General features: G+C 37.8%; 1 protein-coding gene across 1 annotated transcript in view; it reads left to right on the forward strand.

Annotated features, from left to right (window-relative positions):
• Positions 1-26,750, forward strand: part of LOC139134416 (uncharacterized) — a 36,099-nt gene that overhangs the window by 5,168 nt on the left and 4,181 nt on the right. The window contains exons 6-29 of the mRNA XM_070701278.1: positions 224-341; positions 1,270-1,449; positions 2,436-2,600; positions 3,307-3,424; positions 4,058-4,137; positions 5,793-5,963; positions 14,005-14,103; positions 14,634-14,789; positions 15,778-15,963; positions 16,267-16,386; positions 17,838-17,932; positions 18,190-18,375; positions 19,185-19,253; positions 19,555-19,678; positions 20,470-20,640; positions 21,024-21,117; positions 21,459-21,606; positions 21,892-21,941; positions 22,716-22,830; positions 23,084-23,181; positions 24,510-24,612; positions 24,964-25,091; positions 25,982-26,077; positions 26,305-26,371. Coding sequence (XP_070557379.1) covers positions 224-341; positions 1,270-1,449; positions 2,436-2,600; positions 3,307-3,424; positions 4,058-4,137; positions 5,793-5,963; positions 14,005-14,103; positions 14,634-14,789; positions 15,778-15,963; positions 16,267-16,386; positions 17,838-17,932; positions 18,190-18,375; positions 19,185-19,253; positions 19,555-19,678; positions 20,470-20,640; positions 21,024-21,117; positions 21,459-21,606; positions 21,892-21,941; positions 22,716-22,830; positions 23,084-23,181; positions 24,510-24,612; positions 24,964-25,091; positions 25,982-26,077; positions 26,305-26,371 — 2,937 coding nt within the window. The remainder of the gene's footprint in view (positions 1-223; positions 342-1,269; positions 1,450-2,435; positions 2,601-3,306; positions 3,425-4,057; positions 4,138-5,792; positions 5,964-14,004; positions 14,104-14,633; positions 14,790-15,777; positions 15,964-16,266; positions 16,387-17,837; positions 17,933-18,189; positions 18,376-19,184; positions 19,254-19,554; positions 19,679-20,469; positions 20,641-21,023; positions 21,118-21,458; positions 21,607-21,891; positions 21,942-22,715; positions 22,831-23,083; positions 23,182-24,509; positions 24,613-24,963; positions 25,092-25,981; positions 26,078-26,304; positions 26,372-26,750) is intronic.

The raw sequence follows: 26,750 nt of genomic DNA on the forward strand, positions 1-26,750 counted from the left end.
GAAAATTTGAGCAAAAGTTCAAGTCTTTCACTTTCGAAGGGCATACTACCTTAACGGAAATAAAACACGTCAAAAACAGCAGTAAAGTCTACATATCAAGCTTAATCACTAGCCAAAGTATTACTAAGGTAATGAGGCGTTCAGTCTTTCTTCTGTTCTACCGATGCATATGTTAAGGCTACAGACTTTGGCATTTTAAAATTTACAATATCGACTCTGACAGGAAATGTTTAAGCTTTGCTTAGCCAACGGTGTCTACGGAGATGTTGTATCGTGGGCTTGGTTTGGACCTGACGATATAGATGGGATAGTTGTTGAAGACCTAGAAGAGTCACTGTGTGGTGAGTTGAAACATAATTCCTAACAAACCATAGATCCTCCAAAAACGTTTTTGGAGGGTCTATGAACCCACCATAAACATTGCCATATACTATGTCATCCTCTGATCAACATAACGTTTGTGTGGACTGTCGACGATTGAATTTCAAGGTAATTTTACCTGAACTTCACGTTCTTCAATACAAAGTAACACTGCAAATTAATTCTTTATCAATGAGACGTATTCTGTTCACGCGCCTATATTAAGAAAGAACAAGAACGCGAAATAGAGCTGAACGACAAAAATCCCGCATCCCAGTTTCCCTTATGGGGACGCACGTCGTAACATTTGATAATATTTTCATTATTTTTTATTAAGAGAACAAGTACAACTCCTTAGTTTTCCGCGAAAAGCGTCTTACAATACCGAGAATTGCAACCAAAAACGCGATGCCCTGTGTAAGGTATGCAACGTCATTGTTGCCAGAGGATCTAAAGTTCAATTGTCAACTTATTGGATATTGTACATAATTTATGCAGGCTGTGAATGTAAGTTGAAGAACAGGCATTTCTACAATTATTTAGGAATGAATCCGCAATTACAGATAGAACAAAATATAATGGACATCAAAAGTTGCAGGTTATCGATCTTAAATAGGAAATATCTGAAATGTGGACTGTAGAACAACTCGCTTCCCAGATGATTTTGTGGTTTGGTATGATAGGTAGTGTAGGGTATTCGTTACAATATGGGTCACATGAACATATTTACTTCTGCAGTTTTTTGGATTCTCGGGGCAAAAAAAACCAAGTGGCAGAAACACATTGCCTTAGAATTGATTTAAAGTTATTAGAAAAGATGCTTCGCTATATTCTCCCCCATTACTGAGTAAAAGTGTTACATTTGATGTTGTTACTGCTGTCTGATTTTAATGGTTTTTTTCCCGGCAGATGACAATTGTTTGTGGCCAAGTAATAAGGTTTTCCCCAATGGAACTGTGAATGGTGACAATGCCGATGGTGGTGTCCTAACATTTCAATGCGACGAGGGCTACAAGATGGTTGGTCCCAATTCATGGGAGTGTTCTAAAGGCACATGGCTTGATGATCGAGTTCCAAAGTGTTTTAAAGGTAAGATAGGCCTGTTGATACGCCATCCTATCGATGTGGTATCGTGTTTCATTTTGAGAGATCACTCCTTTCTCTGCCTATGAGACTCAGTTATCAACAATGCAATGATTGCGACACGTGAATGTGATTTATTGATTGTTAGTTGGGCATGGCTAGGTAGTACGCAAGTTCACAAAAACAAATTAACATTTTTTTACAACAGGTAGACATATTGTTGTCACATGTATTTTTCTGATGACCCTACATTTGAAAGTGATTGTTTCTTCCCAATAGAGTCCAGAGCAACTTTGAGAAGTATGGAAAACACATCTTTGAATGCAATCGGGAAAAAAATTGTAGTAAAGTGGGAATCTGATTGCATTAGTTTTGTCGTACAAGAGGGCATTATTTTTTTTTTGAATGGATAAGGCAAAACAAATCTAAAAACATTTCATGTCGTCCGCCGGTGGCCAGACTCACGAATCACATAACAAAAGCCTGATCCATGAAAGGCGATGAATCCTCTTTTGTTTCTATTGAAAAACATAATTATCATGACTGAATTACGAATGCGACCTGAGTTTATATTTACGAACATATCTGTCAGGTAGAAAAACGGATATGTGAGTCGAGGTGCATCTTTCGTTGTAGCCAAGCGGAAAGGTAGGAATTGCCCTGCGTGTTGAATTTAGGGAAATGTGTTTGCAAATTGTGCGATTCGGATCGAGGTAATGTGTAACTTTCTCGCTTTAATATAACTCGGAATATAACTCTATAAATCGTTTTACACAAGAACACGTCGTTCTTTTTTTACCAGACGGTAATTTTATGATAAATGATTGTTGACATAGCTTTTATTATCGTACTTTTAAGTTGTCTGCTTTGTTAAATGGCATCTTACCATTGCAAAATGCAGAGCTTGTACTAACACATTCTATTTACTGACAGCGTGTCTTGACATGTCGCCTGAAACGATCGGAGTATTTTATCTTTGCTTAAATTGATAGTATCAGCCGAATATAGCCTACTCGAGTTGCCTGTAACGTCATTCGAGGCTGTATCGAAATGCGAGGAGCGTGGTGAAATACTAGCTGAGATCCACAACAAGGATATCTATGATTACGTGTCAGCATTGGTGATGGAATACAAACGTTATAACACAATATTAACGAGTAAGAAATTTCCTTGTAACGATGGCAATTATTAAGTATTTTTATCATATTATTCTCCTCTGCGTATCATTTTATTTGTATTTTTCTGTATATATATATATATATATATATATATATATATATATATATATATATATATATATATATATATATATAAATACATTTGCATGATTGCATCTGCTTATAGCCTTATCAAACGTTCGACTTGGAGAGTTAACGAAAACGCATTTGTATCACCCATAGGAGGTAACACTGAACTGACACAGTAAAATAATTGTAAATGATGTTCAGTCTACGCACAACTATCATCTTAAATGTTTATGAAATCACATAATACACAAAGGGAATGTTGGAATTAGTACCTTTGTCAACTTTCATAAAACCCAACTTGACTTGAATTTCTACCGGAATGACCACTTTTGGACCTAAAAATGGAAAGAGTGGAACACGATTGGAACTAATTTGGGAGAATTGGATGGTGATGTAATTTGTAATATTGCGGCATTCAACTTTAGGGCACCTAACATTTTTGAGAAATTTGAAAAATATGAAAATTCAATTATGCCAAATTAGTTCCAATCGTGTTTTTGGTTAATATATGGATTTCAGGAAAGTTCATAATAATTATAAATTTTGCTAAATAGCAGTCATATCTCTTGTTTTGCCATTGTTGGTATTGGAATGATGTGTATCCATTTATCTCCAGGATTTTGGATCGGTGCAACCAATGACAAGCGTGAAGGAACAAAACAATCTCGTGATTCCTGTACTTATACGTTTGTAGGGATGAATGTATCTGCGCGTCTTCCATGTATGATAATAAGGCGAGTCTTTGTAACATATATATCGACCTTTTTTCAGTAAATAAGGGTAAGGGACAAAAGAAAAGTTTTACTTTTTTCTGGCAACCACTTGTAAAAACATAGGGTAACACTCATATTTATAAATGTGATTGACCGAATGGATATCTGCATTGGCATGGATGAATACCATACGAATCATCAATATGGGCTGAATTTTGCATAGCAATACTTCGAACACTTACAGTCGGTGAATACTTGTATTTTTTGTTTTGTAAGACATTGAGTATCTGCAGTATCCAACTTCTTTGGTGTACAGTAAATAAGCTTACGTTTTAATGGAGTTATCATGAAGTTAATGTAACTATACTTCGTCTATCGGACGTAAATAGAGTATTCGAATTCGGAACATGAGCTCTCATATCTTTCACAAATATTAAATATTTGATAACAGAAATTCATGAAACTTGAAGACACAATTAATTTGCACTTGAAGTAATTTTGTATATAACCATAGACCCGAGGGTCTATGGTATAACACCCTTGGTTAAAACATTCCGCATTTTTGCATTGAGTAATCTACATTATACTTCTATATTACGCATGCGTATTGGCATCTCTTTAATACACACTGTAAATGTCTGTGTTTACAAACAGGGCATCAGATGGAGCTATAAAATCACTAAACTGTGTACCAGACAACAAGAGAAACGTTGGCGCCATTTGCCAAACGAGAGGTGAGTGAGTCTCATGTAAACGTTTAATGTCGCGTTTTAGAACATCGCGGCAGGATTGTGGAGGTAAACGACAGAAAATACATTTGATTTTGTCAACACTTGAGGGGGTATTGTAAATTTCATTCGGCAGCGGAAGAAAATTGACACTTTTTGTGTCAAAGGCTTGTGTTATTATTTGCAGAATCACAATGCACATAGTCGAAAGAATTAGGGGGATTAAAATGCCTATGATATTAGGGTTTCATTCGATCTTGTTCACAACTGAACAGTCAAACAGCCAAGCCCTCATTTGCATAGACATCGTCAACTGAGCCTCGTCCGTTAACTTTTGAATACACTGTAAACCGGGCGATTCGGAGTACTTTTTCCGTCGAAAAATAACATAAAAGATGCGCTCAAAAATAAATGACGATTACCACATACGTAAATTACATGTTGAACTATGCCGTTTGGTGATTTTATTCCAAAATCTTGCTGTGACACAAATTTATCGGCCCGCTTCTGAGCAATTCACTGCAAAACCAGAAAGATAGCAGAACTCAGAATTAGCAGAGAGGTAGTTTCATATTTATCACCTCACATACCAGACACAATATCTTCGGGATTCTTAATTGATAAGTATAACTGCACATACTACACTCACCTACGTGGCCTGGAAAAAGCGACGACTAGTATATTATTTCTACGCTTTTCATACTATCAAAACAGTTGTTATCTGAGCTGCTTCATCGTTTTTCTGTACAATTTGTTTTTCTATGACTCCAGCGCACCAACCACAAATTTATTCCATGATATTGAACATGCCGGAATACACGATTCGAAATAAGCGTCAACATGTTCAATGTAATGTAAACCTAGGCCATGGTGTGAGACTTTCCGAAACAAAATGAAATATGATTTCTAGCCTGAACTTACAGACATGGAAACGTCTAAATACAAAATTACATTATTTATAATTTCCGAGCAATGAGCAATAGTTTGTTGTTGAAGGTGGACAATGTGGCGATATGAAAGGGAAGGCAATATGTGTAAGTTGTGCTATGAATACAAGTGTGATGACTTTCAGTGTAGCTAAGTGTCTTCTAGGGGGTCCAATCATTTTCGTAACAGTCGAAAAAAGCAACATATCAGGTCATGCCTAGATTAAACAGGAGACATTTAATTTTAGGCCAACTTCATAAAAATACTAGACTTAACAGTGATATGCTTAGGGTATAATATACCCAAACGTTATATTTTACCTCTGACACCCTGGTTTATGAACCAGTCAATTCTTCGTGGACACAAAGCCATCTATGTTTCAATATTAGCAAAATCTCGATTTCCTCATTTCGTAAGTGCACATTTGTCCATTGGTTAACATTAGGTGCCAAAGATTGTAATAACTCTATTATACAGTTTTAGAAATTGGCCTGTCATTTTCAATTTAAAGGACCAGTTGTGACATGCGTAGGGCAGGATACACCCGATCGTACTATTTTTGACTCCTCAGATGAGATATGCGACTTTATGAACCAGCCAAAATTAAACAACGTCACATTAAAGCCATATGTTATTGAATACTGGCCTCATGTCGAATTTCTCTCGGTTTGTTGGTCGACCACGAAGTTCCAATGATTGCAATACCTCCGTCATTTCTCATATTTGTTTCAAAGATGCCTGTCACGATGATCCCAGCATTGAACATGGCGAGTACACGTGCGAGTATCGCGAAGACGGTAAATATTTCGAGTACGTATGCAATGACGAATATGAGATACATGGCAATGGCAGTAGACAGTGTATTAATGGTCTTTGGTCCGGAGAGCGACCACAGTGTATAAAACGTGAGTCACTTTATGTAAATAAGTGCTGCTGGAATATAGTCGTTAAATTCGACCGATTTCAACTAAATGCAGATCGTGCTTTCAAGAAATTACTCAGTAAATAGCAAGCTTCATTATCTATTCAGCAAGAGTGTGGTTATAAAATTTGCATGTCTTATGTGTACATATTTAAGCTTTAAAATTTTGCATATTGGAGCGATTTCTTGTATTTCTATATAAGACGATAGCAAGCATTTTATGTAATTATAATAATAGTTATAATAATAACAATAATTATTATTATTATCATTACTACTACTACTACTACTACTACTACTACTACTACTACTACTACTACGCATGTGTAGACGTCGTAGTTCTGAGCTCCGCAGTTTTTCTGTTTTTGGAGTATACGGTTTAGCATCTGATTCCAATCTTGACTGTTTTTGACTTTATAACTGTCAGTGACAACCCATTTCTACTGTTTGTTGATTTTTGACAACGTTTCCGTCAGATTTCTCTGGATTCTCATTCACGGAGCCTTCGGTAGCTCCTTCACCCAAGATGGCGCCGCCTTCCCTGGCGGGAACACCCCGGGCGGGAACATTATACACATATTGACTGGCCATGAGGGCAACAGCATACGTCTGTACCCCGAGGGACTGTGAGTCACCCCCAAAAACAGACTGTTTCCCGAGGCCGTAGGCCGAGGGAAACAGTCTGTTTTTGGGGGTGACTCACAGGCCCGAGGGGTTAAAGACGTGTGCTGTTGCCCTCATGGCCAGTCAATATGTGTTTTGTAACACATCTCATCCGTAGCCATGCAGAAGAACGTACTATACACAAAACTTGTCTCATGTAAGCCTATGATGTAATATGTTTGAGTGGTTCAGTAAGAAAACGTTTTTCCTAACAGGATCGCATTGCTTCTGCAAAACGTTCAATGCACCTTTGATTATAGTTTTCGTCCGTTTCGAGTCCTTGTTGCCGGGCCTTATTGGAAACCAAAGCATTCAATTCTTCTTCAGAAAGTAGGATAAACCAAAAAAATTCTCGACTATCGTTTCCATCGGCCGCAGACGACATCTTTGTTTACATTCCGGTCCGCGCATGCGTCAATGTCGTTTTTGACGTCAGCGGGCATCATTTTTCGGAACTGATGCCCGGCAGGCAACAGTTCCAACAAATGATGCCTGATGACGTCGTTTACGTGGATCAGCACAAAAAGAATGCATCCCACGTGACTATCAACTGGCGAATTAGAATACAAACTACGGATGAGGTGTGTTACAACACAAACTGTTGCCGGTCTCACTAGGAAACAAGGTATTAGATGTGAATCCATCGATGGCACTACAATCGAAGACTACCTCCGAGCAATTGCAGCAATAACGGGACCCAGTAACATCATTGCGGCTTCACGAGTTTTTGGATCGGTTATTGTGTATTTCAACTCGGTTACTTGGGTGGAAACCGTGTGTGTTGGTGGATTGCAGGTGAGCGGTTACACAGTTCATGTTGAACCAGTCATCAAACCAGCGACGAAAGTTGTAGTTTCTGGTGTCCCGCCTTTCTTACCAGATGATGTGCTAGAAAATGAACTGTCACGTTTCGGCAAAATCGTTAGTAATGTAAAGACCATCCCCTTAGGCTGTAAAACGGAGACACTGAAACATGTCAAATCGTTTAGAAGACAGGCTTATGTTTTACTTGACAACGATCTTCGTGGTGAACTCTATGGACCCACGTCAGTAGAATATGAAGGTAAAATTTACAGAGTTTTTTTATCAACCGATGAAATCAGATGTTTTAGATGCCACTAGAAAGGTCATATTCAACGAAACTGTGTTCAACCAAGACCTGAATCATCAAATGCAAATGAGGATGCTAACAATACATCGAACATTAACACCCAACAATCTGATAATGAAAGAGATAATGAAATGCCAATTGATACTAATAACACCGCCGATGACACCTGTCCAACCGAACCTAACAGCAACCCGAACTCTGATCAAATAAATGCAACCGGTACATGTAACGATCAACCTGATGAAGATGCGACAAAAGTTATAACTGATAATGAACATTCACGAGACAACAACAACACCAATGTATCTGGAAACAACGAAAACAACACCACCGCAACGAAAGAAGTTACAATAGGTTTTGTTGATCCTGGGAACAAGAAATCAGAGTCAAATAAAGAAATATCTGAAACTGATGAAATCGATGTAAATCACAGAGAAGAAACTGGCAACGATTACACTACGGAAGTCGACATGAATAATATCGATGGAGATAGGGTATTAACCCCTACTCCACCCTTCCCGCCTTCACCCACTTTGTCATGTTCTCAATCGTCTCCACTATCATCACTTCTTCCAAGGCCGTCACTTCCTCTTTCGGGCTTTTTCTGACACACCTGTTGATGATGACATTTCAGGCAGCATTTCTTTTTCACCGATGCCATCATCGCAAATCACAGACTCTACTCAGTCTACTGAAGATGACAAAGTAGACGATGATGATGATTATGAGCAAGCTGATGACAACGAATCAGTAATATCGGGCATTTCTGAAACACCGTCCTACAATGAACTATCTCCAGCTTCAATTGAGGAATTCTTAGAGAAACGAAACACTCACGTAAGTTTATACAAGAGTGTTTGGACTTCCACCCTAATTTACACGAATTCATGAAAATACTGCTGAAACATAGAATGTCATATCCAATGAATACATCAAAAAAGGCTCGCATCTCGTTAATAAGATAAAAGTGCATATTAGAACCACTGGGAGATCGTCGACAACTAATAAACCTTCATCTTCACATTCATAATGTTAAAGAACTCTATTATCTTTCTTATGGTTTTCTTGTCGTGTGTGACATTTAATACTCGTGGTTGCCGAGACTCTATGAAGAGATTCCAAATGTTTGACTTCTTGAAAAAGTCGATTCAAGCGGACATATATCTCCTTCAGGAAACTCATAGTATTCCTAGTGATGAAAAACTCTGGCCCATTATTTGGCGCGGGAAATGTATCCTGTCACACAGTACAACGAACAGTGCAGGCGTAGCAATTTTATTTCGGCCTCGTTCAAGAGTTGAAATCATTAAAACATTACAACCTTTACCCGGACATTTATTATATGCTCAAGTGAAAATTGATGATCATCCAGTTCATATATTTAATGTTTATGCTCACACCAACGCCAACGAACGTTTGCAATGTTTTCAACACTTGGACAATTTACTAAATCACATAAGTGATGACGTCATTATGCTTGGTGGAGACTTCAATTGCACCCTCAACGAACACCTTGATAGAAGAGAATGCTCGGAATCCGATCAACGACCGGTCCGTTCTTTATGTAAAATCATTTCCAGACACAGGTTAATTGACAGTTGGCGACATTATCACGGTGACTCTCGTAACTATACGTGGCAAAGAAACAATAAATTCGCCCGCCTTGACAGAATCTACATTAATAAATGGATGAAATCACGTATCACCTCCGTTTGTATCCACAACTCATCGAAGACTTTCTCCGATCACTGTCTAGTGAGGCTTACGTTTTCACAGAAACAAATTCCTCGGCGAAATCCAGTATGGTGCCTAAATAATGAAATTCTAAAAGAAGAACATTATAAACAAATAATAACGCATTTTTGGGTCAACTGGAGACTTCAACAGAACAACTACGACGATTTGGTGAGTTGGTGGGAACTAGGTAAATGGAAAATAAAATTGCTCACACAGCAATACTGTTCAGCCAGAAAAGACCAACACAGACGGAATAAAACACAACTTGAGAAAGAGATCCAACACCTAGAAGAGAAAATGCATCAGGACAATGGCCTAATTGATGAATACAATGCGAAGAAAACTTCATTAACAAAACTTGTTAATAGTGAATTGAGGGGCGCAGCTGTTCGAGCCCGTCACCAATTACTGGAAGAGAGTGACATTCCAAGTCAATTTTTCTACAGTCTATAACAGGAACGAGGTAAGACAAACCCATTGTACACCTCAAACGTGAAGATTCTACACTCACAGAAGACCCTGTTGAAATTCGTGATCTCATCTTCAGTTTTTATCAAGACTTATACACACCCGATCCAGTTGACAATAATTCACAGGATTCAGTCTTGAATAATTTAACGCAGCTGAGTGATACAGACAGAAATCACCTTGATAGTGAAGTTACATATGAAGAATTGACTAACGCTGTTAAGCAGTTATCTACCAATCGCTCACCTGGAATTGATGGACTTTCCAAACGTTCTGGTCACTGATTGGTAAAGATTTGCATGCTGTTTTCATCGAATGTCTTCGAAATCGTACACTTCCACTAAGCTGTAGACGCGCTGTAATTAGTCTACACCCTAAAACGGGTGATAATACACTGGTGAAAAATTGGAGACCTATAAGTTTGTTATGCACGGACTACAAAATTCTTACCAAGGCTTTATCAATCCGTCTGCGTTCTGTGATTTCTACAATCATCCATGAAGACCAAACCTGCAGTGTACCACAGCGACAAATCTTTGATAATATACACCTATTACGGGACAGTATTTTCTACGCCAATGACACTAATACTCCGCTTGCGATCCTTGCTCTCGATCAAGAAAAGGCCTTCGACCGAGTAAGCCATGATTATCTACTACGAACACTACAATCATTCGGATTTGGCCCTCGTTTCATTGATTACATCAGAACTCTGTATACGGACATTCAATCAATGATAAGGATAAATAATTCGCTTACCGCCCCACTACAAATAAAAAGGGGTATCAGACAAGGATGTTCTCTTTCCGGTCAGCTATATGTTATCGCTCTGGAACCACTATTAGATAAAATTCGTAATGCAAGCGGTATTTCTGGTTTGACTATACCTGTTTCACCTGCTAAAACGACCAACCTGTCTGCCTATGCTGATGATATTGAAGTTTTGATTACAAGAAATGAAGACTTCAGGAAGCTTAAGTCATGCGTAAGTAAGTATGAGAAAGCGTCGAATGCCAAAATTAACTTGGAAAAATCGCAAGGTTTATGGGTCGGTCGATGGAGAAATCGAACTGATAACCCTCTAGACATAAAATGGATTTCAACGGGACTGAAAATTCTTGGTGTTCATCTTGGTAACTGCACGCAATATTGTCGCAAAAATTGGATTGAATTAGTGAATACAGTAGAAGACAAGTTAAAGTACTGGTCAAATTTCGCTTCCGCTATGTCATACAGAGGACGGAATTTAGTAGTTAACCAACTGGTTGCTTCCAAACTTCTGCATAGACTTGCCTGTACTGTTCCCACCAAAGACACCCTCTCGTATTTACAATCATTATTCCTCCGTTTCTTTTGGCAAGGTAGGCATTGGATTCCTGCAGAAACGTTGTATCTTCCCCTCAGTGACGGCGGGCAAGGATTCATTCATATTCACACTCGTCTTAAAGCACTTCGACTTGGTTGTATACAACGATATCTCTATCACAGTCATAACTATCCTGTCTTTGCTTTCACTGATTTATACTTTTCAAGAGTTGGTCGCTTCCAATATCGAAAACAACTTCTAGTAACGACAGATGTTGAATTGAACAGTTCAAATGTCCCCGATTTTCATCGTGAAACACTTCAATGTTGGAATTTTATTGATAAAGTTCGCCTTGAGACTTCAATGAGTATATCGGACATTTTAAGTGACCCTTTATTTCAAAATTCATTGATTTGCCACCCTATTCATAAAACACCATTTAAGATCCCCGCCTTCGTAGATGCTGGAATAACCACTATTGGTGACATTTATCATGTAATGGAAAAGCGCTGGTTTGGATCGGCAGACCTCGTCAATCGCGTCATGATCCGTTCTCAACGAATACTTACTCTCTCGCTAAAATACATTTTCCAGGCTGTTCCTCTTAAACTGAAGACTGTTATAGACAACCACTTTAATAATCATAACCGGAATGAAGACGTTGACAATAATTACTATTTTAAGTTACGACATTCAAGTGACCTTGAACTACCGTTATACAAAATTAAAAGGGGATCTCTCTACAAGTTCCTTATCGTAGCCCAGCACATATCTATACTCCCAGACAAACTTGATACAGTATGGAGAGATATTCTCAGTCTCCCTGAAACTATAACACCTAATTTCGTTGCCTGCTACAGTTGGCCTATCACAAAAAAAGAAGGTGATCTGCAATGGCGCATCATACATGGTTCATATCCCACTGGATCATTTCCATTCAAGATTGGTCTACGTCCAAATCTCAACTGTCCTCTTTGTGATGACAAGGATTCTCTCATGCATGTTTTCATCGAGTGTGTCCAAATTCAGGAGCTTCTCGCTTTCATCGCTAGAATATCATCACGGTTGCTTAGGGACCGTTCAGTTTTTACGGCTGGGGGGCCGGCAAAATCCAGGGGGGGTCATCATAATTTTGGAATCCAAGAAGGGGGGGTCATCACTTTTTCACTGGTAGGAAAGGGGGGGTCACCACATTTTCAAAAACATAATACCTACAATAAAGTCCACTTTATGCCATGGCCATGATTGACCCTCTTTACCGGCGGGCCGCCTTCGGCGGCCCAATACAATAAATATACTTTATGTATTACCCATGACCCTCTTAGCGGGCAGACGCCTTTTGCGGCCCACTCCAATTAGGTTTACTTCATGCAATGGCCATGATCGACCCTCTTTACCGGCGGGCCGCCTGTGGCGGCCCACTACAATAAATTGACTTTATTGTAATACCCCATGACCATCTTAACGGCCGGACGCCTTCAGCGGCCCTGTTCAGTAAAGTTTACTTCATGCAATGGCCATGATCGACCCTCTTTTTACCAGTGGGCCACCTTTGGTTGCCCACTAGAATAAAGTTGACTTTACGTAATGGCCAATGACCCTCTTAACCGGAGGGCTGCCTTTGGCGAACCACTCCAATAAAGTTTACTTTATACAATGTCCATGGACATAAGTTGTCTATGGAAATGAAGTTTAAAATTGCCTTACAGTCGTCCTAATTAACAGACGTTTGCATGGATGTGGCTGAGAAGTTTGTACACTGGCATCTCTGCTACACGAATAAAGTGCCCGCGTACCAGAGTTCAAATCCAAACCGTGCGGGTAAATTTGACATATGGGTTTTGGTTATTTTTCAGTTGGGGGGGGGGGTCATCAAATTTTTTCGTCTGATAAAGGGGGGTCATCATTTTTTCGCGAAAAATGCAGGGGGGGGTCATCATTTTTTTGAACACCGGCAACAAGATTTTGCCGGCCCCCCCCCCCCCCGGCCGTAAAAACTGAACGGTCCCTTATCACGGATGAAACAATTCACATATCTTGGTATGTTATTAACCCACCTGTTAAATGCCGTTTATTCTTAAACAAATCAGCAGTGCACCTACTTAATTACATAACCGCAACGGCCAAGATGTCAATTCACGTCGCACGTCGCAACAATATGCGAGGTCTGTCTAATGTCGACCCATTGGAAATTTTCAAGACTCGCCTCCGTGCAAGGATTTTACAGGACTATGAACACTACCGATTGAGTAAAAACTTACCAGCATTTCATAGTATTTGGACAGTTAACAATGCAGTTTGTGAAATTGACAATGATCAACTTCGTTTTAAGTTTTAATTCAGTGCTTTTCACGTTGGATTTTCCTGATTTTCATTTCTTACAAACAGACATTAGCATTTCACTATTTGTTACGAGACATGGTTTGTTCCCGTTCTCACTTTTGCTAATGTATTGAATTTCAACATTTTTTGCTCGTTTCCATCATCCACATCCCCGCAGCACTCTATCGTGATTATTACGGTTTCAAGAACTCCTGGTATTTATTTTCATTTTGTTTCCTGTAATTATGTATATACATTGTACATTTTCTAGCAACTTATGTAAATAGGGATATCACTTGAATAAATGTCCTGTGAAAACTACTACTACTACTACTACTACTACTACTACTACTACTACTACTACTACTACTACTACTACTACTACTACTACTACTATTTCTACTACTTTCATTACAGCCACTTCCACTACAGGGAGTATGACGACAGCCACTTCCACTACAGGGAGCATGACGACAACCATTCCAACTACAAGGAGTACCGCCGAAGATGATACAGGTACATTATCCCAGGATGCAATTAGAATCTTTATGACATTGACTTTATTTCCAGCACTACCATAAACTAAGCAAAAGTCCGCCAGCATGCTTAAAAACTCTGACTGTGGTAGCAATTTAGACGCGGTATTTTTGTCTTTGATACGTGTGGAAATCAAGAAAATTTTCCAATTATTGGACGCAGAGCACATAAGTGATTGCAACTGGTATAAAAGTATATGAAGAGAGTGTACGTTTGGAGAGTTACATCGGGTCAAATAATGATAGCGTACTTCTTGTGTTTCTTATCACGTGATCTAAATTACGTTTGAAAGGACAACAACACAATAGTTGTGTTCGTTGAATATTATTGGTGAACAACTATGTATAATAAACAAAAACAACAATACAAACAACAACAACAACAACTGAGTCCCCTGTGAATACACAGGCATTTTATTACTTCTTTTTATCTTTCATAGTCCATTATTTTGCAAATAATATAATTAATTAAAATTAAAACAATAAAAATTAACATTTCATTTAATTCAGGAAGCTGCAGAGTCGCTTTTTCAAGCCTTGTACAAAGAATATATGGAGACGGGGTTGTCCTAAACTTTCAGTGTGCCTCAGGGTATCGCTTACTAGGGCATAGTAACGTTAGATGTAACGATGGCGAGTGGGATTATCCAATTCCAACGTGTCAAGGTAAGCTTTTCTTGATAAACAACTCAATTTATATGAGACGGAGTCTTTTACAACTGTTTCTGGTATAGTTTTTATGCACAAAATCACCACTGCATCATGTCATATGTAAGTGATCTTTAATTAACAAGCTTTAAGGGTGATATGAAAAAACGGCACTTACAAGTCACACTATGTCTTTAAGTTGTCTTTGTTTTCAGAAGAAGTTGATTTATAATGTTTCAGAAAAAGAAAAAAGTCAACGAGTCTTCTTCTGAAACTGATTAATTTGCCATGAGGAAACTCTCCGTTCACATCAGCCATCGGGGACGAAAATTGGGACCAGTCACAGCCTTCTGAGGCAACAGCTGTATTTAGAAACAGCGCTAAAATCTGTTTCCTGAATAGAAACAAAATTGCATGACGTATATCTTCCCTGGCAGGTTGAACACTCTTTGTCAATTGAGCAAAAATCTGCCAGCACAACGTGCAGATGTGCTTTTGCCTTCATTCTCAATGATACGGCAATCATTTTGGGTGCAAATACCTTTGCACAGCAGTTTTATGGTGCCGTCAATTTGAACACGATTTTTCATTACACGCATTAAGTATATATAGAGAAACAATTCTCCATATTTATTTATATTCAAACTCAAAATAACCCCCATTATAACACGAGTTAACTGTCATAGGTGGGAATAACAAATTTCAGAAGTCCACAAAACAATGCGGTGAAAACTTAATTTACTCCACGAGCTTAAAAATGAGTCAGTACCCCACGAAAGGAACAGGCCAGAAAAGTATTGTAAAACTTTGAGTGTCCAAGGCAATATCTAGACAACTGATAGCCTACACTACACTAGGTATAAGGGTAGTGAAACTAATGATAACCAGTAAATCGTGTGACAGGTGCATCAGAGTGACCGCTGTTGTGCATGGCTATGTTACAAAGGTACTGCATCTTGTTCAAGTGCCACGTGTATCGCGTTGTTTTGTTGAATATGTGTTACAGATATTGATGAATGCGTGGAATTTAGCGGGCTATGCAACACGCTCATCGAGCATAAACTCTGCAAGAACACGATTGGCAGCTACGAATGCGTGTGCATGGAAGGTTTCGTAGTTTCTGAAGAAAGTAGGGACTATAAGTGTCAACGCCGGCAAGAAGAACAGCCAAGACGCTGTCAACAATCTTCGAGTGAGTACGTTCTTATGTATCATTATTTCCCCATAATCACAGAATCGTTGACAAAGTCACAGCTGTTGATAGGATATTTAGGACAAAAACAAGACTTTCAGCGAAGCGAGATAGCCAAGCAGATATGTGGAGTTCGGTTAATCCACGTTGTCGCTGAACGGAAATACACGGAGAGTTTCAAAAGAGCGGGATAAAACGTTAACTTTATGTCAGAACTGGAAACTGTTCTATGGTTGTCACGATTCTATCATTTCAAATCTCTTTATTCACGAATTGTTATTCTTAAATCTTTCTGTGTTTTAGGAAATGAGGGACGGCGATGCATGCGAGAAGAAATTCAAATTGGAAATAGTACGATCGTCTGGCCAGAAACCGTAGCCAACTGTTTGCCTGAATGGATGCCTTGTCCAGCCAATGCCATAGGTATTAAATCTATCGGATAGCTTTAGCAATTTATCCATTGCCTTAATCGGGTCCATTTGCTTTTTGTGTTTGTATGTCTGGTCACAAAAATATAATTGGTAAATAGACCTCAAATAATTGCCTATGTCTGATTTGTTCAAATTTTTTATGACATGTGGAATTTTGTAAGCAATTTTGTTGTCCGATTTTAGCTGAGGGGGTTAAAGTTTGGCATGTAGGTTCTTAGGGTAAAACCTTATGCAGATTTGTTCATGTGATAGTGAATCTTTCATTTTCTCGTAAGGGACATTTGTTTAAATGATAGAATGCGTATATTTGAAAGTTTTAGGGTCAATATTCTGATACAATCTTCTCCCTTACCGCTAATCTCATAGCCCTCGACTTTCGTGTGTAACTTCGTCTGTAAGTTGGAGCGCTAATTCTTTCACATCTTGGCAAAATTTGAGTACATTTAAATTGTAACTTTTTGTGAAACATCACCTCCAATTATACCACTTATCACGTAACTTCCTAATGCAACACTTAGGTCCTAGGGTGTATACTTATATGGCTAATTTACATCGTAACATTTTGGACCGATGTTCTTGTCTTTTTTGCTCACTTTCCTCTTTGCTCCAGTGCGTGTAAGGCTATTTTCAGATTTGTATGATCCCTTTCAAATCGCGTGTGCAAGTTTCCCAGAGACGATCTCATTCTGATTGGTTGAAGTTAAGCGAGTTAGATGAATCATTAATATGTTGTCTTAAAAATCACAGGGCAACTATAAACTTATAGATGACGAAGTTATAAGTTATAAGTTATAAGTTGGATTTTTATATGCGTTATGGTCTCAGCACATTCCATGTAATTATCATAATACTCTCTAGCTACCACCCCCACTTTGATTAACAAACTTACAGTTCAACTGCCATCTCCGTAATCGTTCATATCATTTGTGGAATATCTCAAATTGTGTTGCTTCTCTTGGTTTTATCATCATTATCATCACACTAATATAACCGCTATCGCCACCTCCGTCGTTGTCGACGGAAATAAGTGTGAAAGTAATATATTTCGACCAAAAAAGTGACACTTCATGTTTTATGTCAAAGGTCATCAACCCAACATATAAGGAATGCCGTCTATAGTAATTGACGATGTTGATTGTGGGTGAGGGATGGTAGTGATGTTTAAACGTCCCTTATTAATTATGAAAGTGTTAATTGACACAAGCAGACTACCATCGTAAGTGCCCATGAATCTATTGCTTTACTCATAAATCGTCTATATACCTTATGTCATGAAATAAACTTTTGTTGGCCTGGCAAACAATTCATAAATTCATCGCAGATTGCTCAAGATCAACACTCTCATCTGTTGATTTGGTGACTTTGGCATACCACAGCAACTATACGCTTTGGTCAATATATTGCCTTCACACTTATCATTTTCCAATATACGCACGCGACCAGGACATATGCGTCGACTTTGCCACCCCAATGGTTCATGGAGCGAACCTGACATGATGGATTGCATATCAGTAGTGTTCCTGGACCTAATGGAGAATGTAAGTGACTTTGAGTCCAACGACCTCCTTTGATACACGCATGTGCCTTTCTCGAATGTGAAGTGTGCATGTAATTCTCAACATTCGTGCAACAAACTGTCAGGTAACTTTGACAGAAAAACGAAGGAAAATTTTATATAGCATAGAACGGTGTAATACACTCATTCAAATGTGATTTTCCATTTTTTCACAATCGTCTCTATTGGCCCACGTCTTTGTTTGCTCAGCTAGTAGCATACGCTTTGTTTTTGTTGCAGGTGAAAAACATTACACAGGTAGATGATGCCATCAACATAGTGGAAACAGTTCACAATTTCACGAATCGTGATAGCTTTTCGTATCCAACTGACTTGCTCCTTGCGACCAGTGTTCTCTCTGAAACACTTGATAAGCACCCGTTGGACATGCCAGCTCCATTCGAACGTCATGTCAACTTTGTGGAGGTGAGCATTGCATCTTTGTCAGGAGGAAGATCGCATTTTCATTACATTTTTCAGTATAAGAGGTAACTGATGCTGAGTTCATTTTGCTTATGTTTGACTCAACAACTTCGTAAGATAATTTTCGTTTGTCTTGATGAGGACGCCCTCTCGGAAAATACTTTACTGAACACAGAAGAGGCGCAATGTGTTGACTTCTTCAAATGACGCGAAACTTTTAGCATTACAATGGCAATATTTGCATAGGTTAACCCCTTGTGATAAGAATCTTTAATTGTTTGTCAATAACAATGATTGTCATAATTTTGATCATTGGAATGACTTCAGGTTAACACTTATACTTGCAGAAAAGATACAATTTGGATAACACAAACTGTGTTCGAGAGATGGAAACTTTTTTGACAAAATGCAATTATTGTCAGTTAATTTTACATCTTTCTACAACTTTCCTATCTGATCGTAAAAAAAGATAAAACAGTGCATTGATAGCAAATATGCGAAAATGGGAAAACAGGAGATCTCCATCATCTGTGTGTACACGTGTTTTTTCACATTTCTTGGCCTCTCAAAAACACCTTTGCAATTCTGACCCATACATATTTAGTCATCATAGCATATCACGTTTAAGATGGCATGTAAGTGAAAAAGTAGTCCTGCATTGCAATATGATAACAGTTTCTTCACTTTGTACAGAAAACTCTGAATTATTCTTTGCAATGTTAGCTTTGAAACATGTGACGTGAAGGTTTGTTTTTATCCCTTAAATTTCTTTGCTCACTTGAGTCAAATTTCCTTAACTTTAACATTGGCAGACCACCATGGGGACCATGAGTCAACTCCTCAATGAAGACTTTGGTGATATTTGGCAAAGCGTAAGCCAGGTAAGTGAGAAAAGTCAATTATCATGATCTCTTTCGGGCAATTGTGGTTGTTGGGTTGTCGTGTTTGTTACAGCCTGAGAATACACACCACGTATAAACTCCAACTGCACGGAATAGTACTGGTCTTGTGAGTTCTCGGTGTTTATTAGTAAATTTGCCCACAGATTTACAGAAGGTAACATTAGCATTCAGGATATTACCGAAAGTGATATTTTGAATGGCACGGTTGTTATCATGATTTGTTACGTTGAATTTCGAAATTACCCAAGTTCAATATTTATCTTGTTTGCTTGTTTTGCAGAATAGTAATATTGGAGCAAGTGCGGCTGACGTATTGCTTCAAGTGAACAACCTTGGATCGCAAGTTGGACAGTTTATTGGTCGAACATCAAGTACGCCGCTTGTAGTAAATACAAGGAATATAGGTTAGCTAGATACCATGATCGAAGTAATATTTTGCAAAGTTTGACAGACAAGTGACTTGTCACCAAGCAGGTGCATTTCCATGATTATTAACTTCAGATTACGGGTTAGATATTGAAAATTCACATGAATGATGTTCGTAAAATTTAATGATTTGAATAGCCGCAAAGCTGGTTATGCAAAAGTGTAATATTGTACATATGTTTTTGATTGCAGAGCTTGCCATACTAAAATACTTTTATAACAAACCATTGTAATCCTTGCTTAATCAACTGGGAGTTATGAGTCTGACTTGCGGGTGACTAAGGTGCAGCTTTTAATAGATATGTCCATACTTTACAAATGAATAGCACAGTACTGACCTTGGGCTCATATGGCCTTTGTAAGGCTGCCATTCGACTTATAAGTATGTCATAGTACATTGATCATTTTGCGACACAAACTGATTTGAAAAAACATAACCGAAAGGTCACCAAGTGGTTATGTTGGATCATATCACGACACATGCTGACCAACAAATATTCTTGATAATACATTTGTGTCCAATAGTGGACATAGAAGACATAAAAAAACTTTAAAAAACACAAAGAAACCAAAATCTTCCCATTTTTATAATAATCAAATTATAAATTATACACATTGTACACCATAAGTGATCATAGAAATAAGATCGCGCAAATACATAAAGGGTTTTTCTTCAGAGAAAACATATCCGTGTCAAACATATATAAGTTGAATGCGTATAGATATTATAGGACTTATTTATATCGATTGGTTGTCTTTAAATCAACAGAAATGAAAGTAGATGTGTTCCGCGGTACAACAAACATGACGGGTTACTTATTTCCATCGGAAGGTGTCTGGAACGAAACAAGAACCCACCCAAACATGACACTGCTTGATCATGCGCGCAAACATGATAATTTTGTTTTCATTCCAGCAAATGCCATCAAGGCACTTATCGGTGAGTTGGAATCTTGCTGTTCCGATACATTACCGTTACTTTACAGCTTTAAGGAAAGATGGACTGCTTCAAATTTGAGAGTCCAACAAAGAAGTTTATATAATGGAGACGCTTCGAGTTAACTAAATTTGTTGGCAGAACACTTTCAATACAATAAGCTACTTCAAAGCATGGATTTCCCGCACATCAATTGCCATTTCACTTTCTCACATTTACATAGTGCATTTTGAAACCAAGCAATTACACACATAGCGGTCTATGCTCATGAACATAATATATCGTGCGCAAGAATCAAACGCCTTGAACACAGTATACGGAAGAAACCAAACTCCAGGAGAAAATGTCCGTTGCCTTTCTATTGAACCATGTTGTCCATGTTTCAGGGTCAAATAAAACAAACCAAGACATAAGTATCGTCAGTGCCATTTATCCAAATCTGGCCAAGCTGGTGAAAGGGACATTTGTCGGTAGTAGGAAGTAAGTTCATTTCACTCAATACTTCTGTAGATCAATTTCCTTTTCACAAATTTTAGCAATGGGTCATAAATTCTAGATAAGCCCACGCTCCTTGTGTGTGACCAACCAGTATTTGGATATTGCATTTAGAGTTTAAGTCGTAACCGGTATAAAACTGACACTGGTAGAGTCAGAAAGACCACTACTTGTACAGATGGATGATGATCTCAACTGTTCAAACATTAGCTTTGCAAATATATATCCCTTTGATATACATTTATGCTGATGAATGAGCCAATCGACAACACAAGTCCAGTTTTGCTCTGTCAGCCGATATCATCTTTTACTTCACATTCCAATAGGAAAACACAGCGGCAATGGGTAAAATCGGTAACAGCTGTGGACTACTCGGATAAAGTGAACACTGTTGGTATATCAGTTATTATTCAACCTATTTCATCGGACATTTTGGAGTCTCCAGACGTGTTTCTGAGGTTTAAAAACTTAAAGGTACTGAAAAACCCGGTTTTTTATCATATCACTATACCATAAAAATACATTGTACGAATAAAATCACATACAGGGATGGGTGAATGCGAAACGACAGGACTCATTGTAACAGCCAGTTAAGTTTACAGTTCAAAATTCGCCTTGGCCACTGACAAGGCGGCGGCCAAGACAGGTGTCATTACCTGACGAATCGATTACTTGAAGCCAGATCGAACTGATTTTAGAACACAGAGATTTTGAAGTATTCAAATGTACTGTGTTTGTGTTATTTATTTCCCTCTGTAGAATGCGAACAACCCACGCTGTGCATACATGGATTTCTCAGCGCCGTACGGGTAGGTCGATTGTAATAGTATGATTGATCATATTGCATTGAATCGCTTGTTCTGAATAAGTGAAAATAATAATTGCCACGTCTTACACCATCGATATCAAAATATATCTTATAGTGCATAATCATGCGATTGAATGTTGGCAATGTCATTAATTTAGTCTGCTCGGACTAAAGAAATTATTTTCAGTACATCCCTTCTCGCCCTTTAAATTTGTTATTATATTTTTGTTAATATCAAATTCCAATCTTCAAGAAATTGCAATAATTCAATGATTTCTTCGATTGATGGTGCATCTCCGCAGTGATACGTTAAATGATAAAGTTGCGCCCAGAAGGACATTGGCACAGTAGTCTGGTTACCTTACCCATTCGATAGCCCCCATTGGTTTTGTAAATAGGAACAATATGGGCGCCATGTTATTACAAATTGTAATCAAAATGGCGGCATGGTGAAAACATACTATTTTTCAGATTTCAAAGTAGTCTTTTGTAGAAAATCTAAAAGATTTGCTGGAGTCATGATGGAAACTGATCATAGGCAGTATGTTTTCATACTATGACTTCGCGCTTTACTACTTTAGTGATGTGTTGATTAGCTTCAGAATCCTAAAAATTCCTCGCCGTAGATGAAATGACCTATTCTTGACCCTATCCAATATCACGTTGTAGCCAGCATTAGTTAAACGCATGTAAAAGGGCACAATTCTTTCCATTTAATATGCATAGCACAAACCTGCTATTCACCAATTTGCTTCATTAAATCTTCATGTTAAAGACTGTGGAATACAGAAGGATGCGAAGCCATATATACAGACTATTCCCAAGGATATACAGAATGTATGTGCAGTAAAGTGAAGAGTTTTGCGGTCATCATGGATTTCATACCAGAGGTAGTAAACCTTTCATATTATTCGTATTTCGACATTAAGTAACATTGTATTGACGTATGAAATAAATGAGCATATATATTCGTGTGATTAAACTTTATCGGTAAAATGTTGTAGGATTCTATCAAGCAGTTCATGTCGAACGCAAGGAGCAGGAACTATAAACCATACAGTGTATTTTATACTGATTACTGTCATTCCCACACAATTTATTCGTTATGATAACAATGTTGTGACTCTGCATTTTCCTTTGCAGGGTTTTTTGACAAGTGTGGTCCCCCTCTTAGTGAAGATTACTGCAACTGGCGCTTGTTTCCTTCTCCTAGTAACGCTATTTTTCTCCGCAATAGCCAGGTATGATAATGTTTACATTTGTTACTCCTGGGACGTTTAAATCATAGATAGGACTGACTTTTTGGCGCTTCAGTGATGTGTTTTGATTTTACCTCTGCATTTTTTTAAAAAAAGCAAGTTTACTTAAAGTGATTTTAGGTGTGAGAATTGAACAAGTCGTTACAATTGAACCCAAAGTAAACTCTTAAAGTTTTGGGGATCTTTTTGTTTTTTAGTTCGAGTTATTTTGTGTGTATTGAGTTCTTTATTGTCTTTGCAATTATCAATGTCTGCTTTTATATCTATTTTGTATATTTCTATGAAGTGGCTCTCGATAAAAGGTTATTATTATTGAAGTCTGCGAGGAAAGTAAATCAGCTGTAAACTAAACTGATGGTACTCCCGTGTTTCTCTAAATATAAGCTTTTGATTTATCCAACAATATGCATAGGTCTTGTTATAATAAGCATCACAGGCAAAAAGCATTGCGTTCGATGAAGTCATTTCTATGATGTTACAAAAGTATTTTATAAGTTCTTTAAGTATGAGAAACAGGAATCATCGTCTAAGATGCAAATGCACAAGTTTCAGTTCATGAATATATTGTGCTGACCAGTACTTTGAAATTTTTAATCAGATATGGTGGGAACGCCGTCAATATATAGCGTTCAATAGAACATATGTTAATATATCAGGTATTGAGCCGAAATGAAACTGCTAAATAGCTTTCACTACTGTCAATATTAAAGGTGACAACTTTCATTATCTGTCGTCAGATCCTTCGAGATATCCGTTTACAATTTCTTAAAATATGTTTATTGCCAGTGCACTCTACATGACACTGCAAAATAACCACGAATATTGTCACGTGTTTGTATATCAGTATCTTTGTTGTGATTCATAGGGTATGATCCAATCATTCTTTAATAAAACCTGACTTTTTGACAAGCAGTTATGCTGGTTACACAATTAAAGAGCAATCAGTTTTTGCCATTAGCAAATGTAATCAGTGGATCAAATATGAAGGTATCAGACCCACATACAAAACGACAGACTGGCACCACTACGGTAATTGATCACATCCGCGGACATCTGCCAGAAAGGAAATGAAGTCAATTATTTTAAGTATTTCTACCCTACATTTTCCAATAACACCACGCATATTAATTGTGACGATGGTCTAACAGTAAGTTGTCTTCAGCTCTATGGAAGCCGTTTCAAGCGTCTGTAATACCAACAGCATCCGTAAATTATTGCAGTTGTGGGTACACCTTGCAAGAACAATTCAATATAATAAGCTTCCCCGAACTACAAATGACTGCCTTTCTTCTCTGTAATCCTTATTTAAGAATACCATCGGATACTTACTTTGTCCTACACAACTTGCTGGTGGCGTACGTATGTCTGTTGAGTTCTGTCCCAATTGCAATGTTGGTTACGGAGAAGAATAAGGTAATATGCACATTCTCAAGTGCTTTTGTGCTTTAAAGTCCAGAAAACAGGAAAGAAGTTTCCTATGAATTCTGTTCTCGCACTTTTCATCGTTTTAACTTTTTGTAGTTTTGAGTTAGTTCATGAAAAGTCCTTCTGTAGAAATACAAAAGGCATCTTAAGCAAAACTGAACCTTGATAGTGCTAAACTTGACCCAACAATTTGATTGCACATTTTATTGCATTTTGTGCAATGTAACCGAAATATGATACTTAAGTTGATATTTGCCGTCAAATATTCCCGAAAAGAAGTTTTGTATATATCTTAAGTGAATACATTCTTCTACAATCCAAATATATTTCATCCTCCAGTCTTGGTGTAGGACCACTGCCTTGATGTTGCATGCATTGTCACTGTTCTGCTTTGTATGGATGGCAGTAATTAGCGTATCACAATTGGCACTCATTCGAAATGTTGTGTGGAAGACAAATACTTACAGGTGAGCAGACATGTTACAATTAAACGGATGCAAAAGATGAGTGCATAGTCTTTTTGAAAGGTGGTTTTTTTGTCATCCATTTAATAGTTTATATTCCAGGTAGAGAAAAGGGGTTCGTTACAGTAAAACGTTCTTTTCCAGTGTACGGTTGTGTATTGTTGTTCTCATCAAATATTAGCTGATAAATCGCTATAATATTTGAAAGATACTGGCTAGTGAAAATCTAAAGTTGTGAGAAACATTATTGGAAATGACTGCGAGAAAATGTGAACATGAGGCGCATTTCAATTATCAAATGCATTAAAATGTTAACGATCACATCGATGAAGCTTAAGGGTCAACATATTTAAAAAATGAAATGGGATATGCAAACGTAACGACGATTAAGGATTACGTAGTATATGTACCAATATAGTTCATTTAATTTCATAACAAGCTTTATGATGCTCAATAATTATGTTTTATCACATGTTGGCGACAAACAAGAAACATGGGAATACTTTCTTTTTCGGCCACGAGAGGCCCCCCGTGTAAAAAATCTTCTTTCAAACTGCTATTTAATATCCCATGAGCCGTAAGGAGTGGATGCGAAGACTGAGTTTTGTAAAATTTCATAAGTTGAGCTGACACAACTCTTAATAAGAAATAAGTTTCAGTCAAGGGTAAGAAAGTAGCAATGTAACCATCTACCGTACTTTATAGTTAGACACATTATACACGTTATACCATTTTTCGGCTGTCATACACATTTAAAAGACAAACATAGGTAAATTGTCATTCTGAACATCATCAGACATCCCTCAAAAAAATTTCCATTGATCATCGGCATCATCATTATCATCATCATCATCATCATCTCTAATGACTTTGCCTGTTTTCCGTTACACAAGGATTTTCTACGTTTGTGTTGGTTGGATCGTACCTATTATATTGGTGATCGCCTCGTCACTTCTGCTTGAAAATAAAGTCGACGTTACCGATGAGAAGTAAGTACATTTCCGTAACGTACATTTCCGTAACAGGAACAAATTCGAGCACAAAGCGATAAGCCTATAGTAAGCGCAAATCATTAAAAACTGTGAGTAATGTTGCATTATCACCAGTACAGTTCATAAGGCAATCATGTTATTTTACCCAAGAGTGCAAAGGTTTGTCGAAAAAATTACGATATACAGCGTGCGGTTTATGTCCAATGTGCCTGTGTCTATTTCAGGTGCTGGCTGTCCTGGCTGACCCATACAACGACAATAACCTTGACTTTGATATTCAGCGCTCTAACGGTAGGTCAGAATCAAAACCATCATCTACGTTATAAAAATAAGTCAAAATTTAAAAAAAGAATTACCATTTGTTCGTCGTGCAAAATATGGTGTTTCGGTTGGTCTTTAACAGAAAATTAGAACTCTTTGAAAACAAATATTGCTGAATCACTGATATGATTAGCAATTAAGGTAGTATGCGTCTCGAAAGTGAAAGACAAACTTTGCTCGAACTTTCCTGAATGAAACTTTCAATCATTCTCTTACCAAATCACCAAAACAAAATCAAGGGTCACTTGCAAAATTTGGAAATAGCGAAACAAATTACCCAACATTTTGTGATGTTTGAAATTCAAAATGTCTGTCACGCCTGTATTAACTCTGTATGGGGATGTTAAAT

This window comes from Ptychodera flava, chromosome 6 (genome assembly GCF_041260155.1).
Source record: "Ptychodera flava strain L36383 chromosome 6, AS_Pfla_20210202, whole genome shotgun sequence".
NCBI classification, from domain to species: domain Eukaryota; kingdom Metazoa; phylum Hemichordata; class Enteropneusta; family Ptychoderidae; genus Ptychodera; species Ptychodera flava.